At 38.2% G+C, this 17120-nt stretch overlaps 1 protein-coding gene across 3 annotated transcripts; it reads right to left on the bottom strand.

The window, feature by feature from the left end:
* Positions 1-148: 148 nt before the first annotated feature.
* LOC127440003 (serrate RNA effector molecule homolog) lies at positions 149-17120 on the bottom strand. 3 transcript variants are annotated; one of them, XM_051696359.1, is made up of 20 exons: positions 16849-17120; positions 15471-15625; positions 15175-15318; positions 11894-12037; positions 11360-11548; positions 9252-9421; positions 8769-8947; positions 8574-8687; positions 7754-7958; positions 7498-7658; positions 7326-7387; positions 4567-4645; positions 4279-4470; positions 4024-4197; positions 2278-2431; positions 1757-1950; positions 1472-1628; positions 1245-1340; positions 603-705; positions 149-487 (listed from the first exon to the last, which is right to left on the bottom strand). In XM_051696359.1, the coding sequence occupies exons 2-20, from the start codon at positions 15587-15589 to the stop codon at positions 412-414; spliced, it is 2712 nt and encodes a 903-aa protein (XP_051552319.1). In that variant the 5' UTR covers positions 15590-15625; positions 16849-17120; the 3' UTR covers positions 149-411. The 3 variants fall into 3 exon arrangements, with proteins under 3 accessions (XP_051552319.1, XP_051552321.1, XP_051552320.1); XM_051696361.1 differs by having other exon boundaries at positions 1484-1628; XM_051696360.1 differs by having other exon boundaries at positions 16860-17120.

Here is a 17120-nt window from a genome sequence, read left to right as displayed (position 1 = left end):
GCATTGCTGTAAATGTAATTTTTGCTTAAAGCTCAACTCTGAATACATTGTATTGAACCCAGAACATACATTTTAGTGAATAATAAGTTACAGAATAATGGAAACAAACCATTTAAAATTGTTACCCAACACAATACACAAATGGTCTCTAAATTAGTTTTATTGGCAGAAAAAATAAGGAAACAGCACAATCTCACACTATGACAGAGTTTGATGATCAACATACGAGACATGCGTTCACTTCAGGGTCAGCGCTAACATGTGAGTGAACAGTAGGGGACAATGCAGATCAGTTTCTGGAATGAATGCACAAACAAGACTTAAGTACTGAGATAATCGTGTAAAAAAAAAAAAAAAAAGAAAAAAAAAGAAAAAAATAAAGTTTAAAATGGTGAGGATAAAAACAGAGCTCTAAAAGAAGTCCACATCATCTGGTGCGTCTAAATCACGATATTCAATGATATTGCGCGGATCCCCACGATTCATTCTGGAAAAGACAGACAGAAGGATTTATATTCTACTGGCATATAAAACAATATTTTTTTCACCTGATTGTAAAGTCAAATCATCATCAAATACAACATTAAACATGTTAGACTTACCGGTTATTTCTAGGTTTCCCAGGGTAACCGCCTTGTCCACGGAAGTTGTCATAACTGCCCCTGCCGCCTCCACCATACTGGTTAGGGGGGTAAGGAGGACCACCTGTTAAAGGGTTGAATACAGACACCTGAATATGGCATAATACTTCTTACAAGACCCAAACACAGTGACTAATGACAAAAAAAAAAAAAAGAGAAGACTTTAATGATGCATCACAATGCTTCCACAAATGATTCCTCAAACAATCAATGAACAAATTACATTTAGTAAATTCCTTGATAATTTCATGATCATGGGAAACCTGTCTTGTTCCTAAGCCAATATTACAGCTTATGCATAACAAAAAGATTTATTACAAAACTTTATTACAAAGAACCATTGTTGATTTGTTGGTTTGTTTTTAAACACCATGCCAGCTTCTATGGCTATTTTTGTGGCAAAATGGTTAGGTTCAACATCCACAACTAAGACCTAAAATGGTTTCTGGACTGACTTTCCATTGTTGAATGAGATGCAGAACGATTGAGAATGGTTTTAAAATCATATCATGACTTCCTGAATCAAAATGAAATCATGAGGTGCTGAAAGACTCCCACCCCTACTAACAATCATTCACAATTTGTCTCTCATTAAACACACACCTCCGTAGCCCATAACTGGAGGTCTGGGCTGGCCAAAACCCATCAGACCCTGAGGACCCTGAGGAGGGAAAGGAAGACCTCCAGGTGAAAGCAATCCTAAAGAGAGAGAGTGTCAGGATGGGAAATACAATGACAGGAACTGAAATTGTCATGGTGGCTGTTTAGAGCTCGTGTCCATCAACAGTGCTGAACTTCAGATAGCACTGTATGATTGACAGGTGCTTTACCCTGGCCAGGACCTGGAGGGGGCGGTGGCTTCATCTCTGGGATGGAGGGTCTTTTTGCGTCCATCAGGAAGTTGTTGAAAAACACCACCTCTTTCTTCACTTCCTCAATCTTATCACCGTGTTTGTTAAGGATGTGCTTCCTCACAAACTCTGGGCCCTTCAGAGATAATAACATAATTCTTTTTATGGCTTGCAAGGATATATTTCTATACATCTACTCCAAGTCATTTTCCCAGCAAACAGATTCATGTATCTTCCAAAAGATGATGCTTTGCACTAACACACCTTAAACTTCTTCCCACTGAGCGGACAGAGCCACTTGTCCTTGCCAAGCTCCTGTGTGTTAGCCACCACAAACTTTTCCACTTCCTGTTCTGGGTCTTTGCGGCCCATCTTCGCCGCTTCATCTTCAGACAGGGTTTCCTTCACGCTGAACAGCTGTCCCAGCTTCTCTTCAAATGTCTTCTGCCAGTCTGCCACTAAAAAAGGACCAGGGTCAGAAAAATGTAGTCAAACAAAAGCAGGGAACTTCTGAGATTCAGGAGATAAATGTATTTAAAGGAGAAGTGTGTTAATATTTCTATGTTAAAATATCTTCTTATTCCAGTTTAATATGCTACCAAAACATTTGTTTGAGGTCCACAGCTCCCAGAGCAAACAGAGAAATGCACTGAAAGTGCCAGAGCTCATGATTACACTCTTCAGGAAATCAACCTACCAATGGCTTACTTTTTAGTTGAGACTGCACATTAAACTGGGGAGAAATAATTTAAAATAAATATATATATATATATAAAGCCACTTACCCTCTCTGTGAGTAATGCGGTTGGGGGGAATGGGTCCGCGCACATGGATGATGCCGCAGCGGTTTGGCATCTCGTCTTCACTCGGGTACTCACAGGTGTTGTAGTAATCAATAGAGTGAACGATACGCAGATAAAACAGAAGACGATCCAACACCTTGGAGAGGATCAACACACATCACACATTACACTCCTGAGGTGGGAGGTCATGGGTCACAATGACACAATTTTATTAACATTTCTAAGCTGAAACCACACCAGCAGCATACAGAGATCTGAAAGTCACATTTAAACAGAATTTACCTCATCCAGTTACACTGACAATACTTAATACAAAATACTAGAACAAGAGGAATATACGTTCAAAAGTTTTCCCAAAATATACAACACTCTTGTTTGGGAACAAATGGTGAATCTCACGAAAACATCACCTTTTACTCCAAAATCTAAATAAAAAGGTAAATTATACTTTGCATTATTATTTATTTTTATTAATTTTAAATTTTATTACAATCAAGTACCAATTCTCAACCTCCCAATTCTCATTTCCATAATTTGAAGCAAATGTACGTTTTATTTTCGAGTTTTACAATTCCCATTTTTCCTCAACGGCGATTCTCAGATTCTCATTGCTGTAATTACTGATGTCAATTTTCAGACAATTTCATAATCGTCGTTATAATTAATTGATTAATCGTTAACGTTAATATCACAAAACACACGTGGAGGACTCCAAATAATGTGTGCATGTAGCCTATTGTTTAAATATAATTTACATTAATACACTTAAGGAATGCAAGTATATGCTCTTAAAATATTCTTAGTTCAGTGTATTTTAATACATTTAGGCTGTGTTAAGTACGAATTTGTGAATTGTTTAATTAATGTTAATGAATTAGGCTAATGTTAAAAATAACTTGTATACAAGATATTTCACTTTTGCATATTTGAGTTCATTAAAACTTCACGGACCTTCTCGCGTACTGAGAATTTAGGGAGAAAATATGCTTAATTGTCATGAAAATAGTGTCACAATGCAAAAAAATCTTAATGGTTGTTCAAATAGGCACTCTACACAAAATATAATATACTGTACAGTTAAAAAATATATTAAACTAATAATAAATCTTAATTATAATCTTTATAATAAAAATAAATAATCTTACAAAATAAATACAATCATAAAATCTTGTAATTATAATCTAATAATATAATCTATAATTGATACTGTTAATGATTGTATTATTATATTTAACAAGTATAATTTATACATTTTTCTAAATTCGTATTAGTTATTATATTTAATAAGTATAATAATCTGTACATTTATCAAAATTAATCCTTATTAAATAATTCTTATTTTTAATAAGTATAATAATTTATACATTTATCTAAATTAAACTTATTTATTAATTACTGTATTTAAAAAGTTTATTTAAAATTAATTATAAATGTTTATTGTTGTTAATTATTATCCTGTTGTTGTTTATCATTTATATTTATGTAAATACAATTTCTTTAGATTTCGAGGTGAAATGGACCGGATCCTGTCCGTGACCGGTTTCATGAGATTCACTCGCCTGTTTTAAAAGCACATTCTGCATGCATAAATTGAACTCGATTCATTGGCTAAATTCAGAATCTATAATATCTAACTATAATACTCTTACTACAATTGCTAAATGTATGTATGGCAGAAATAGTAAGAGTAGTAATAGTATGCAATTCTGAATTTAGATATCTTCTGACCTTGACAAGTTTCTCGTCCCTCTCCACTGTGATCTCAGTGGGGTTTCCCTCTTTGTTTCCATCCTCAGAGTCAGCTCCGCCCGCACTTCCCATAAGTTCCTCCTCCTCTGCACTCACTTCCTCTATGAGGTAATCAGTGATGTTCTTCAGAATGGGGTTCTGAGCAGGAAGATGCTGGAAGTGAAGGAAGAAATGTAACTCACTCTCAAGAGTATTTAAGACTTCATCGGTCTGAGCGCTTGTGGGTGAGAATACCTCCATTGTGGGCGTCTCTTCCCGTGGATCTTCGCTCCAGAGCTTTTCCCTCTCGTCCATGGCGTGGATCAGTTTAGCAGCCATCTTGATGTCATTTCGGAGCACCTGCTTGTGCTGAGTGATTCCGTTTACATTCCGCACACGCCTTGCCAAGTCTCGATTGACGCCGGGAGCCAACTCACAGTCCCGCAGCTGGAGAAAGAGACACAGGAGGAGAGAATGAGGGGAAGATGATGTTTAAAAAACTAGATCATGGTTCAGCTTTAGGCTGATGGTTCTAGGACTCACTCGGATGTTCTGCAGGTTCCAGCAGATCTCTTTGATGTTAACCCCTCTGTCAAATGTCACCCAGCAACGTCTGAAAAACCTGGAGGCACACAAATGAGATTTTTGGGATGTTTCTGTTCACATTATAATAGAAAATAGCATTTGTGTGTCTTATTCAATTAAACTCCGACTGTCTCACTGAGCTGCACTGCAGACTGCACTCAGAAGAGATGAACAGCTACTGAAGTGCTCCGATGCGTCTGTGAATAAACGAGGATTTTGAAGGTGAACGCACAGTGCTCCGGGTTCACTTTCATTTAATCGTGACAGCCCTATATGAGAGATTTAAGACTGAGATGTTTTAAGTCTTTGAAAGTTTCAAACAATTAGGCTATGGCCTAACTGAGATTAAAATCTATTGGTCCCGAGCATTGATAAAGATTTCCCAGTTCGATTCCGATTCATGTGTCTAAACATATTTCAGTGACAATGTTCATTTTGCTCACATACAGTATGAAAGAAATTCTCTCTCAGTTAACGCTATTAATTATACAGGGGACCTTCTAACAAGGTACATTATGAAAAAAAATTACGATAATTTTACAAATTATATTTTATCATTCGTTTTTCATCATTTGTCATTTTAGGTTTTTAAAAATGTACAAATCCATGTATTCCATCAATAAATGTGATGTCTTGAAATAGCTTTTAATATACTGCATATATATACACATATACATATATTAGTGTGTGTGTGTGTATATATGTATATACATACATACACACACACACACACACACATTTACAGTACTGTGCAAAAGTTAAGCACTTGTGAAAAATATTGCATAGTGAGGATTTCTTCAAAAATAATGACATAATTTGTTTTCATTTTTCAATTAACATCATACAAAGTCCAGTAAACATAAAAAAGCTAAATCAATATTCTGTGTGACCAACTTTGCCTTTAAAACAGGAACCAATTCTCCTAGGTACACCTGGACACAGTTTTTCTTGGTTGTTGGCAGATAGGATGTTTCAAGCTTCTTGGAGAATTCACCACAGTTCTTCTATCTATTTAGTCTGTCTCAATTGCTTCTGTCTCTTTATGTAATCTCAGACTGACACGATGTTCAGTGGGGGGGGCTCTGTGGGGGCCATGACATCTGTTGCAGGGCTCCCTGTTCTTCTTTTCTATTTGCAAAAGTAATGTTTGGGAGTCTAACATTTATATTTCCTATTGACACACTAAAGCTGAAGATATAAATAACCATCTTAAGACAAATGCTTTTGTGAAACATTATGTACTGTGTATTTTAAATATGATTAAAAAATTACATTTATTATTTACATGCATAATTTGTACTATTAACAAGTATTTACAATGATTTGTGGAACACATGCTAAAACAGTTCTGTCGCTACAAAAAAATATTCTGGGTTCAATGCAGGTTAAGCTCAATCAACAGCATTTGTAGCATTATCACAAAATATTATTTACTCAACCGCTCTCTTTTTTTTTTCTTTACTTACAATGGAAGTCAATGGGGTCAATTTCTGGAGGGTTTAAAGGCAGAAATGTGAAGCTTATAATTGTATAAAAGCACTTACATTAATTCTTCTGTTTAAACTTGTGTATTATTTGTGCTGTAAAGTTGTGTAAGGCACCATTTTAGGGTTAACGGCATTACGTCGTCATGGCAACAAAGTTGTAAAATTGGCTATAATTTTACACAGATAAGGATAGTGATTGTGTCACACTGAAGTCATGTTAACACACATATTGTTTATGTCTTGTGTCTATACTTGTGAAACAGTGAGTATTTTAATGTTTACAGATTGGCCTTATTCACTTCCATTGTAAGTGCCTCACTATAACCTCGATTTTTTCTTTTAAAGAAAAGGAGGGACGAGTCAGCATTCATTTTTGGTGGCAATCGACATTATGCCACAAATGCTGACGCTTGAGCTTAACTTGTATTGAACCCAGAATATTAATTTAAGAACAGCAGCAGTTCAGTAAGAGTCTCTCAGAAGTGTTTTGGATGAGCGCACTTTAACGAGAGTGGAGTCGCACGAGTTCTTTTCCGAGTAAGTGCTTCAGCATGAATTTTCCCCCAAACCACTTAAGCGCAAACCAGTGCAGAGCCACATATTGTCAGATTCTGTGGCAATTAATTGTTCACACGAAGCTTGTAATGGTACAAATATTTCTATGTTGTGCGTGTTAAAGTATTTATCTTAAATGTTCATTATTAGACAAGTTAATGCAGATGAAGTGTTATGAATTCTGGGCTAGGACTGCATTTTATAAAGTCATATTGTTTGTAAGTCTTTATTAAAGAATGAAGAACGAGTTTAATAATTGAAATAATTTTTTAAAAACCATTTTATTGTGTTGGCAGAGTTTTTTTTTTTCCATACATAAGTGTAAGTTTCTCAGTGTTAAGCCCATTTTTTTCTCTTGCTTTGTGTGTGTATTTAATAAATAGAAAAATTTCACTTGGCATAGCGTTGTGTGGATACTCTGCACTGTGATTGAGATGACCAGTGAAAATGTTCCTGAGGGTTTAGTCATGACTGCGGGGCATGGATTGCTTTAAAGTGGTTTGAAGAAAAAAAAAAAAAAAAAAAATCACGCAGAGCTTCGCGAACAGAAAGGATAACGAGATCATTCAAATGAAGACCACAATACTTTTTTCCCAGCCCTAGAATATATTTTACTTCTCTTCTACTAATGAAAATCTGTGCATGTTGTCGGTGTAGCTGATGGCCATTTCTCACCTGCGTTCTGGTTGAGGTTCTGACAAACAAACGCGCATGAAACCTGGATAACGGCGACAAAGCTGCAAAGAAAGTAGCGGACATTAATTCTCACTGTTCAACGCTTAATGGACTAAAAGCAATAACCTTACAGTTAGACTGGTGTTACTTGTGTGTTAGTGTGTGTACTTACAGCAACAATCTCAGCTTTAGATATAGTTGGAGCGATGCTTCTCATGAAGAGAGAGCACGTCCTGTGAAAAGGTCGAGGTCTCAGCGGCTGATCATCCTTCACTTTCTTCTCCTTTTCTTTCTCCTTCTGCTTCTCCTCTGAACTCTCCTTTACATCAATGGCTTAACAGAAGAGAAAACAGCTTAAGTATCTTTTCAAACATTATTAATCATTCCAAACACACATTTTAAATGTAATGACACTTCCAAACAATCACCTTCCCCCTCCTCTTCTTCCTCATCCTCCTTGTCTTCCCCCTCATCGGGTTCCTTCTCTTGCTCTCGCTTTCTTTCCCTCTCCCTCTCTGAAGGCTTCTCTGAGCAGTGTGAGTTTGAGTCGGAATCAGAATCAGATTCGCTCTCAGACGCGCTGGCTTCATCTTCACTGTCTCCACTGTGCTTCCTCTTCCTCTTCTTACTCAGCTAGAGAGAGAAGCAAGCTTGAACACACTGAATGCAAGTAGACCTCCATCAAGTTAACTTCATATCATGATATCCGTGATAAAACCAGCAAGACTGCAAAGGACACACTAAACACCAAGGGGTTGGGTTATATAGCTAAAATACATAAATATTGAAATATATTTTAAATATTATAATCTATTTAAATATAAATATAGACTAGTTAAACCATCATCATAAAATCATAAAGATACTCTAAACATGCACTTTTTTTTATTAACTTTTATCAACTTCACCCAAATATTAGCAAACTCGTCAAGTTAGAAACAACTAAAAGTTGCTTAAGTTACCTTGCCGATGGCAAATTGACAATCATAATTCGCCATGCACTAAAGCCATTCCACCAGCACGGTTAGCTAACTGTGCAAAGAACGGTTTATAATTGTGCTGGGCTGAACTGTACTCAAGCGGAAATGCTACCGGAACCCTTCCTCACCTTGCTCAGAATTGTTCGGCACGATGGTGGAAAAGCGGCTATTGATACAGACTTTTAAAAACTGGACGTCTGTCAGCAATCACTGCAAATGTGTTTTGTCTATTCCATACATTGCCCGGCCCTACGAACACCTCACTTGCCTTCTTAGGTTCTGGGAGTGGTTCAGCAGGCGGTTCCTTCTCTGCCTTCTCCTCTCCTTCACTCGCCCCTGCAGAAGCATCTGCTTCCTTCTCCACACCCTCATCACCCTCATCCTACAAACAAACACTGAGATGAGCAACAGAACAAAAAAGACAAAGATTCTGCTGATAATGCATGACAGTTTTGTAACACACCATCTTCTCTTTCTCAGTCGATGGTTTGCGCTCAGCATCGTTAGGCTTGGGCTCGTCTCGTTTGGGTGGTTCAGCACCAGCGCCACCAGACGACAGTCTCTCTCTCTCCTCCTCTTCCTCGTTCGGCTGGTCTAGGATGCGCAGGTCATTCTCGCCCCCTCCTTCCATCTTTATCACGGCTAGAAAGGACAAAAATAAAACGCATGCTTTGATTCGTCTAAATGATAACGTACAGTACAGTAAGTAGAGCAAGCGTAAAACTGGATGCCATAAATTATTTCATAATATAACAAAACGGAGACTGACCTTATTATATAAAATGCATTTATACATTTTGTTTTACATAAGCAGATTAAAGGAATGGCTCAACCAAAAATGAAAATTCCAAACTATGAGTTTACAGAAATGTCTTTTTTGTGTGAACTCTCTCTTTAAAATGAGTAGATTAAAATGAGCACATAAAGTAAATGCGCTTCTCCATACCCGCATCTAAAATCTTGGTGATTTGCTGAGCACGCTCTATGTCCAGAGAGACCGGTTCAAACCAGTTATTGTCCATAAGATACATGTAGACGTTGAGCCTGTTTTGTAGCGCGCTATGGGCTTCTGCTTTACGTTTACCTGCCTCATCTGGGTGGTACTTTGAACGGAACCTGATAGAAAGCAGAGAGAGAAGGGGGGAAATGGGATGGCAGGGGAAGAGAACATGTTTAGCAACAATTTTCAGGTCATGCAAGCCTTAAACACCACAAGTTATCACAGTGTCTGCTAAATTTGCTAACATTTACCTCTTTATATTCTAACGCCATCCAGCAGTTCCTAAACTTACTAAAAAGATCCAACAAAAACTGCCAAACTTCCTTCCATATAAATGTTACTGAGGCTCTCTTCCAAAATCTTGGGAGCTGCCTACGTAGGGAGCATTTTAAGGCATCACAGATATGCTCCCGATGCAAAGCCGGTTCCAAAAAGTAGCAGCATAATTGTGACACCTTCTAAGATACCTTCTTTTCAAATTCACGCTGTTAGCTTAGCAACATGCTAGCACCACACTCTATTGAAATCATGTAGAGTCCACTTCATGGGAGGAGCACTATTGATATGATACAAAGAGTTGCTGCCTACGTAGGGTGTTCTAAATCAGTCACTATTGCAGTTAGGATGCTGTCTTAGAAGGCAGCTCATTAGGTTTTGGAACCCAGCATTTGCCAGTAATTAGATGACTGCTGATGAAACTTATACATTTAAGTGTGCTTGTGTAAAACATTCAGTCATTGCACTCACCACCAATGAAGTTGGAAAGAAAAACAACAAAGCAAACAAATAAACAATAACAACTGATGCATTATCAAGAAACAGGAGTTTAAACAGTTGGGTGAAACATTTTCCGTTGTGTGCACTACATTTACCTGATGTACTCCCGCATTACAACACATTTACACTGAGAGAGGTCTTCTCACGTTTGTGTATGTACACGCATGATTTCTGCGTTTTGGGGGATTTCGATCCAAATAGCAAAAAGAAAAAAGGGGAAGGCAGGCATCAAACACTAAAGAAAAGAAAAAAAAAATCTTTCCTCGAACACGCAGAGGTAAGTTTGAATTAAGTTTTCGGCTGTCTAGCTAAGAGCCCTGGTACTTGAATTCTAATGGCATCTGCATTGTGCGCAGAGCAATCCCTCACTAACTAACAGCGACTCCTGCGACGGGTCCAAGAGATTTTCTCATCATCCGATGCCTTGTAGTGATGGAGAAAAGGAGGATTTTTGTTAATTTGCAAAAGAAAAAAAAAGAAAAAAATATGCAGAATCCTGGAATTAAATGAATATTAAAAACAGCCATAACAAGTCAATGCTGAGACCTAATTAGTTCCTGTGGAGATAATTATATGTGATGTAAACATATGCATATGCAACATATACTAAGCAATGCTTAGTACACTAGCATTAAATGTTGAAAGCACATTTGACAGTATTAATCTATTACCTATATCCGTTAAAGGATATTTGCTTACAAGAATTCAACATAAGTCATATTCAAGGGTACAAACAGACAGAACTTGGGTCTTGGACCTCCTAAAAGAGACAGAAAAATTAACATGTCACCATTTAGTCACCTTCAAGTTGTTCCAAACCTGAATGACTTTCCTCCGTGGAGCACAAAAGGAGATGTTAGGCAGCCTCAGACACTATTTACCACTGCATCATATTCTTATACAATGAAAGTGAATGGTGACTGAGGCCGTCAATCTGCCTATCATCATCTTTTGTGTTCCACGTAAAAACATACATGATTAAATGAGTAAATGGTGACTATTCTCAGTTTTGGGTGAACTGTCCTTTTAAGGCCAGGGGCATTGGCCTGATTGAAAACTGTATTTCAACAGCGTGTGTCCATGCTGATGGTCAGTAGGAAATTCTCATGGTCATTTTATGTCATTCAACCATCTTAACTTTTTCTATAGGCCAAATGTGTCCTCATTTGAAAATTAGAAATTAGCTGCTTCTTTGTGGAGATGTAAGACTTGTTGAATTCATGCACAAACATTATCAACACAAAACACTTGAGCAAAAATAGCAGCTGTTTCCGTACCACTCTTCATCTTTATGGGCCAGGAAGAAATCCTGCATCTGTTGCCGCCTAAAATCAATCTTGTACTCATTGTAGCGTTTGACAGATTCCGTCTCATCCACAGAGTCGTCTAGAGACAGCAAGAACTCTTTAAAGGTCTTCATCACAGGAGGTGGAGGACCAAGATCCATATCATGGATGTTGCCCAGCCTGGAGGAACACAACAAGGAAAAACAGGAGGTGAGAAGTTGTTGCACCAGTGAAATAAAGGAAATGGTTACCAAGAAAAACAATCTGATTGTCTAGTATCTAGAAATGCAATACATATGATCCATATCGAAGCAAATGAAAAACTAATCTATAAGCTTTGTAGACTGATTGTAACTGAAATTTTGTATGACTTTGACAGGCCTGGAAATCACAATTTTGAAAATTCCCGTTACTTCCAGGTTTTCCATCATCTAGGATGCAATCTAGACTCCAGGTCAGGAAAGTGAGAGACGGCTCTGTCTCTAACAGGAAAAGCTCTATGCTGCCCATTTCCTTCTCACTCACCTGGCCTGGATGGGGATTCCATGATGCGGCTGCATGAGGTGCATGTCAGGGTGACCCCACGGCTGAGGAGGGGCATAGCTGGGTCCACCTCCACCATAACCCAGATCATAGCCACCGTGGTAAGGGTCGCCTCCATGGTCATCCCTAAGAGAAGAGATGGGGATAAAGTAGTACAATGAGGTCCTAAAATGAGTGTTTTATTTTTTTAAACCATTTATTTCCAGGCAAATAGTCAGTCTACAAATGCTGGCTCACCTGGAAAAAATTTAGTTATTCTTTTCCCAACAAGATTGCAAAAGATACACAAACAAACCACACAAAAAATAAATTACTGACACATATGACACAAGAGCTTTAGACACACATTTGATCTTTATCTCTCACCATATACACAACACTTCTTAGCAGTGATAGACAACAGGGTCAGAAATTAAGGGAGGCTTTGGGCAAAAAATACCAACGAAAGTGACAAAAATGCCCCCAAAATTGAAAATATAGTCCTCTTGTTTTTTTATTCGTAACATCTGGTATGGTTCTTAATATTCTATTCTAGGCCTGGTTATGCATGTTAAAGTTGAGTGAAAACACACTGATTTAATTTTATGGCTGAGAGATAATTTGTCAAAAATGGACTTGGGTGGTGGCTGACATACACTGTCAACTAGACATACACGATTCAGTTTTTTTAATTAATTGCAGTTAATAAATACTTAAGAGTTGTAGATGCATTTCATGTTTGTATGTAATTTATTTTTGATCATCCAAGCATCTAGAAACTTCTGAATTCAGAGGTTTTTGTACTTTACGGTGCTGTGGAAAATCAAAACTAAACTCCTTATTTCTATAGGGCTAGTTATAATATTCATGAGTAAACCACTTTACTGGTTTGGGACTGTGCTTCTATAGTGAATACAGTTGAAGTCAGAAGTTTACATACACCTAATCGGAGAAAACATTCCCTGTCTTAGGTCAGTTAGGATTACTTCTTCATTTTAAGAACGTGAAATGTCAAAATAATAGTAGAGAGAATGATTTATTTCAGCACATTCCCAGTGGGTCAGAAGGTTACATACACTTTGTTAGTATTTGGTAACATTGCCTTTAAATTGTTTAACTTGGGTATCCTTCCACAAGCTTCTCACAATAATTTGCTGGAATTTTGGCCCATTCCTCCAGACAGAACTGGTGTAACCGAGTCAGGTTTGTAGACCTCCTTGCTCACACATGCTTTTTCAGTTCTGCCCACAAATTTTCTAGCGGATTGACGTCAGGACTTTGTGATGGCCACTCCAGTACCTTGACTTTGTTGTCCTTAAGCCATTTTGCCACAACTTGAGGAATGCTTGGTGTCATTGTCCATTTGGAAGACCCATTTGTGACCGAGCTTGAACTTCCTGGCTAATGTCTTGAGATGTTGCTTCAATACATCCACATCATTTTCCTTCCTCATGATGCCATCTATTTTGTGAAGTGCACCAGTCCCTCCTGCAGCAAAGCACCCCCACAGCATGATGCTGCCACCCCCATGCTTCACGGTTGGGATGGTGTTCTTCAGCTTGCAAGCCTCACCCTTGTTCCTCCAAACATAATGATGGTCATTATGGCCAAACAGTTCAATTTTTGTTTCATCAGACCAGAGGAAATTTCTCCTAAAAGTAAGATCTTTGTCCCCATGTACACTTGCAAACTGTAGTCTGGCTTTTTTATGGCGGTTTTGGAGCAGTGGCTTCTTCCTTGCTGAGCAGCCTTTCAGGTTATGTCGATATAGGACTCGTTTTACTGTGGATATAGATACTTGTCTACCTGTTACCTCCAGCATCTTCACAAGGTCCTTTGCTGTTGTTCTGGGATTGATTTGCACTTTTCGTACCAGAATACGTTCATCTCTAGGAGACAGAATGTGTCTCCTTCCTGAGCGGTATGATGGCTGCGTGGACCCATGGTGTTTATACTTGTGTGCTATTGTTTGTACAGATGAATGTAGTACCTTCAGGCATTTGGAAATTGCTCCCAAGGATGAACCAGACTTGTGAAGGTCCACAATTTTTTTTTCTGAGGTCTTGGCTGATTTCTTTTGATGTTCCCATGATGCCAAGCAAAGAGGCACAGAGTTTGAAGGTAGGCCTTAAAATACATCCACAGGTACACCTTCAATTCAGTACACCTCCTATCAGAAGCTAATTGGCTAACTGTCTAAAGGCTTGACATAATTTTCTGGAATTTTCCAAGCTGCTTAAAGGCACAGTTAACTTAGTGTATGTAAAACTTTTGACCGACTGGAATTGTGATATAGTCAATTAAAAGTAAAACAATCGGTCTGTAAACAACTGTTGAAAAAATTACTTGTGTCATGCACAAAGTAGATGTCCTAAACGACTAGCCAAAACTATAGTTTGCCAATTTGAAATCTGTGGAGTGGTTAAAAAATTAGTTTTAATGACTTTAACTTAAGTGTATGTAAACTTCTGACTTCAACTGTATGTTTGTTTCCGACTGCATAACAGATACTGTTTTTATCAGACTCAGTGATTTAGAAATCATTTTGATTCTAGGAGTATCTGTAGCCAAACCAGGCCGGTTTGTTTGCTCATCCCAAACATCATTAGAACAGGAAATGTATTACAATATTACACATGACTTTCTTCATCATTTATAAAGGTCCAGACTTTTATTCTGCATTGTACTTGCCCTTGTGTTTACCATAGTTCTTCCATTATTTAACAGTTGCATTTATAATGCCATGATCACAAGAAAGACCATGTATGGCACCTCATTACAGTGGTTAGTTATATAGTTAGTCTTTCTTAAAAACTAAACTGTTTATTTGTAATATATAATTACAAATAAACAGTTTAGTATATATATATATATATATATATATATATATATATACACACACATACATACATACATACATATATATATATATATATATATATAATGGTCTGAACACATTTAAATGTAGCTGTAATAGAAAATTATTTTACAGTTCACTGTGATAAATGTCAGTAAGGGTGTTGATGTGTAGATGTGAAGTCTTTTAATTGATGTTGGTGCAGGGCAGATGTTTTCTCTTTCCCTCATCAGTGCTGGTCAGTATGTATAATTTTTACAACATTTACCGACAGCTTTATGAACGAAAAACTTTTATATTGAATTTTGAATTTATAGTGTAAAAAAGTATTCGCTTGATTTAAGCACTTGCGTACATCTTGCTAGTCATCGTTAAGTTCATTATATATATCGGCATTGGCTCTTATTGGTCAAAAACTACAACTTACCAGTCTCTCCTCATGCGCTTTTGCTGAGGGCTCATGTCATGACGTGGAGGGGAAAATCTCTCTCTCCTGCCTCTCTCGTAGTCTCTGTACTCTCCGCGGCTGCGCCGCTCCCGGCCCCTATCCCACTCTCTAGCCGAGGGCCGCCTGTAAACGACAACCACAAGAAACATCATATAACACCATGCAATTGCACAAGTATCTTGATGATCAACTACCATTAAGAATTTCACAAATGTGTCCATTTTAAGCCTATTTAAAATGTGTTCTCTCAGGTAGATTAATTCCCTTTTCCTCACCTGTCATTCCAGTCATCTCTGCGGCGGTCCTCTCTCTCTCGGGACCGGTCATAGTCGCTTCTCTCACGGCGGAATTTGTCTCTACGTCGGCGGTCATACTCATCATCGCTGTCGGCCATGGTGTTCAAATAAGAACGAGTATCAAAAAAGGTTTGCTGTGAGACACAAAAGAGTGGAGATTGGCAAATTGCATCTATACCAAAATGAAGATAAAGTATATTACATATCAAAACCACTGCCTGCCATAGTAGCCCATAGAAACCCCCAAATTCCCTAATGAAAATTCAAAACATTTTATTAAAAATAGCATGTGCAGGGGGCCTGGGTAGCTCAGCGAGTAAAGATGTTGACTACCACCACTGGAGTCACAAGTTTGAATCCAGGGCATGCTGAGTGACTCCAGCCAGGTCTCCTAAGCAACCAAATTGGCCCGGTTGCCAGAGAGGGTAGTCACATGGGGTAACCTCCTCATGGTCGCTATAATGTGGTTCTCGCTCTCGGTGGGGCGCGTGGCGAATTGAGCGCAGATGCCGCAGAGAATAGTGTGAAGCCTCCACAAGCGCTATGTCTCCGCGGTAACGTGCTCAACAAGCCACGTGATAAGATGCGGGGATTGACGGTCTCAGACGCGGAGGCAAATGAGATTCATCCTCCGCCACCCGGATTGAGGTGAGTCACTACACCACCACCACGAGGACTTAGAGCGCATTGGGAATTGGGCATTCCAAATTGGGGAGGAAAAAAAAAGCATGTGCAAATAGGTTAATATGAAGAATAAAAACACCAATAAATACACACATACATACATGCTTATTAAGTTAACATACTTAAGACTTTGTAAGTGATTACTGTAAATACCACTCAATTTCAACCCTTTCATACAATGACACTTGGTTTATGAATAAAAAATATATGAATAACACTATTTGGTGAATTAATGAATCATAAGTTAAAAGTTCCGCCAAGGTTTAATCAGGTTGTGCTATTTTTGGGGGATCATTGACAAATGAAACATCCCATCAACACACGCACACACACACACACACGCACAATGGGCGCTGAGCTACTATGCTAACACACCTAGTAGCTCATGTCACGAAAAGCCAACAACTCAACACTGAAGCAATATCGAGTAAATTGTCGAACCTTTTCAATGCTCAAATAACATGTAATTAAATTATTAGAGCAATAGTGGCATGTTAATACCAAACGGCAAATTTTTTAGCCGGGTTATGTAAGGAAAGAGTCACTAGCCGCAACGAAAAGGCCGGTAAAGCACAAATTCAGACAAACTTGGATTCATATACTGTGCACGTTTCGGTAGGGCTTAAAAAGCGTTAAACGTAATAAAAGCATTAAACATAATGAGTTTTATTACCGAAAACTAACCAGATACTAGGGTTCGAGGGCTCTTAATCCGGTGAACTCCCGCCAGTGCTCGCCCGTCAGGAACAACAGTGGCAGCAGAGAGGAAGAAACATGTGCCGGTTCAGAACGACAGCGTCACCGTGTGTCCGGATGATCAACAGAAACTATGACCCTTTGGACAGTGTAAATAAATCAGCTTTAAAGTCTTCAGAAGCGAAATGACAGGTGCGGGTGAGAAACATCAATATTTAAGTCTTTTTACTATAACAGCCCGCCTTCTTT

The sequence above is a fragment of the Myxocyprinus asiaticus genome, chromosome 4, assembly GCF_019703515.2.
Source record: "Myxocyprinus asiaticus isolate MX2 ecotype Aquarium Trade chromosome 4, UBuf_Myxa_2, whole genome shotgun sequence".
Lineage (NCBI taxonomy): Eukaryota > Metazoa > Chordata > Actinopteri > Cypriniformes > Catostomidae > Myxocyprinus > Myxocyprinus asiaticus.
Note: the sequence above shows the minus strand (reverse complement) of the source record. Positions and strands in the feature narration are given on the sequence as shown.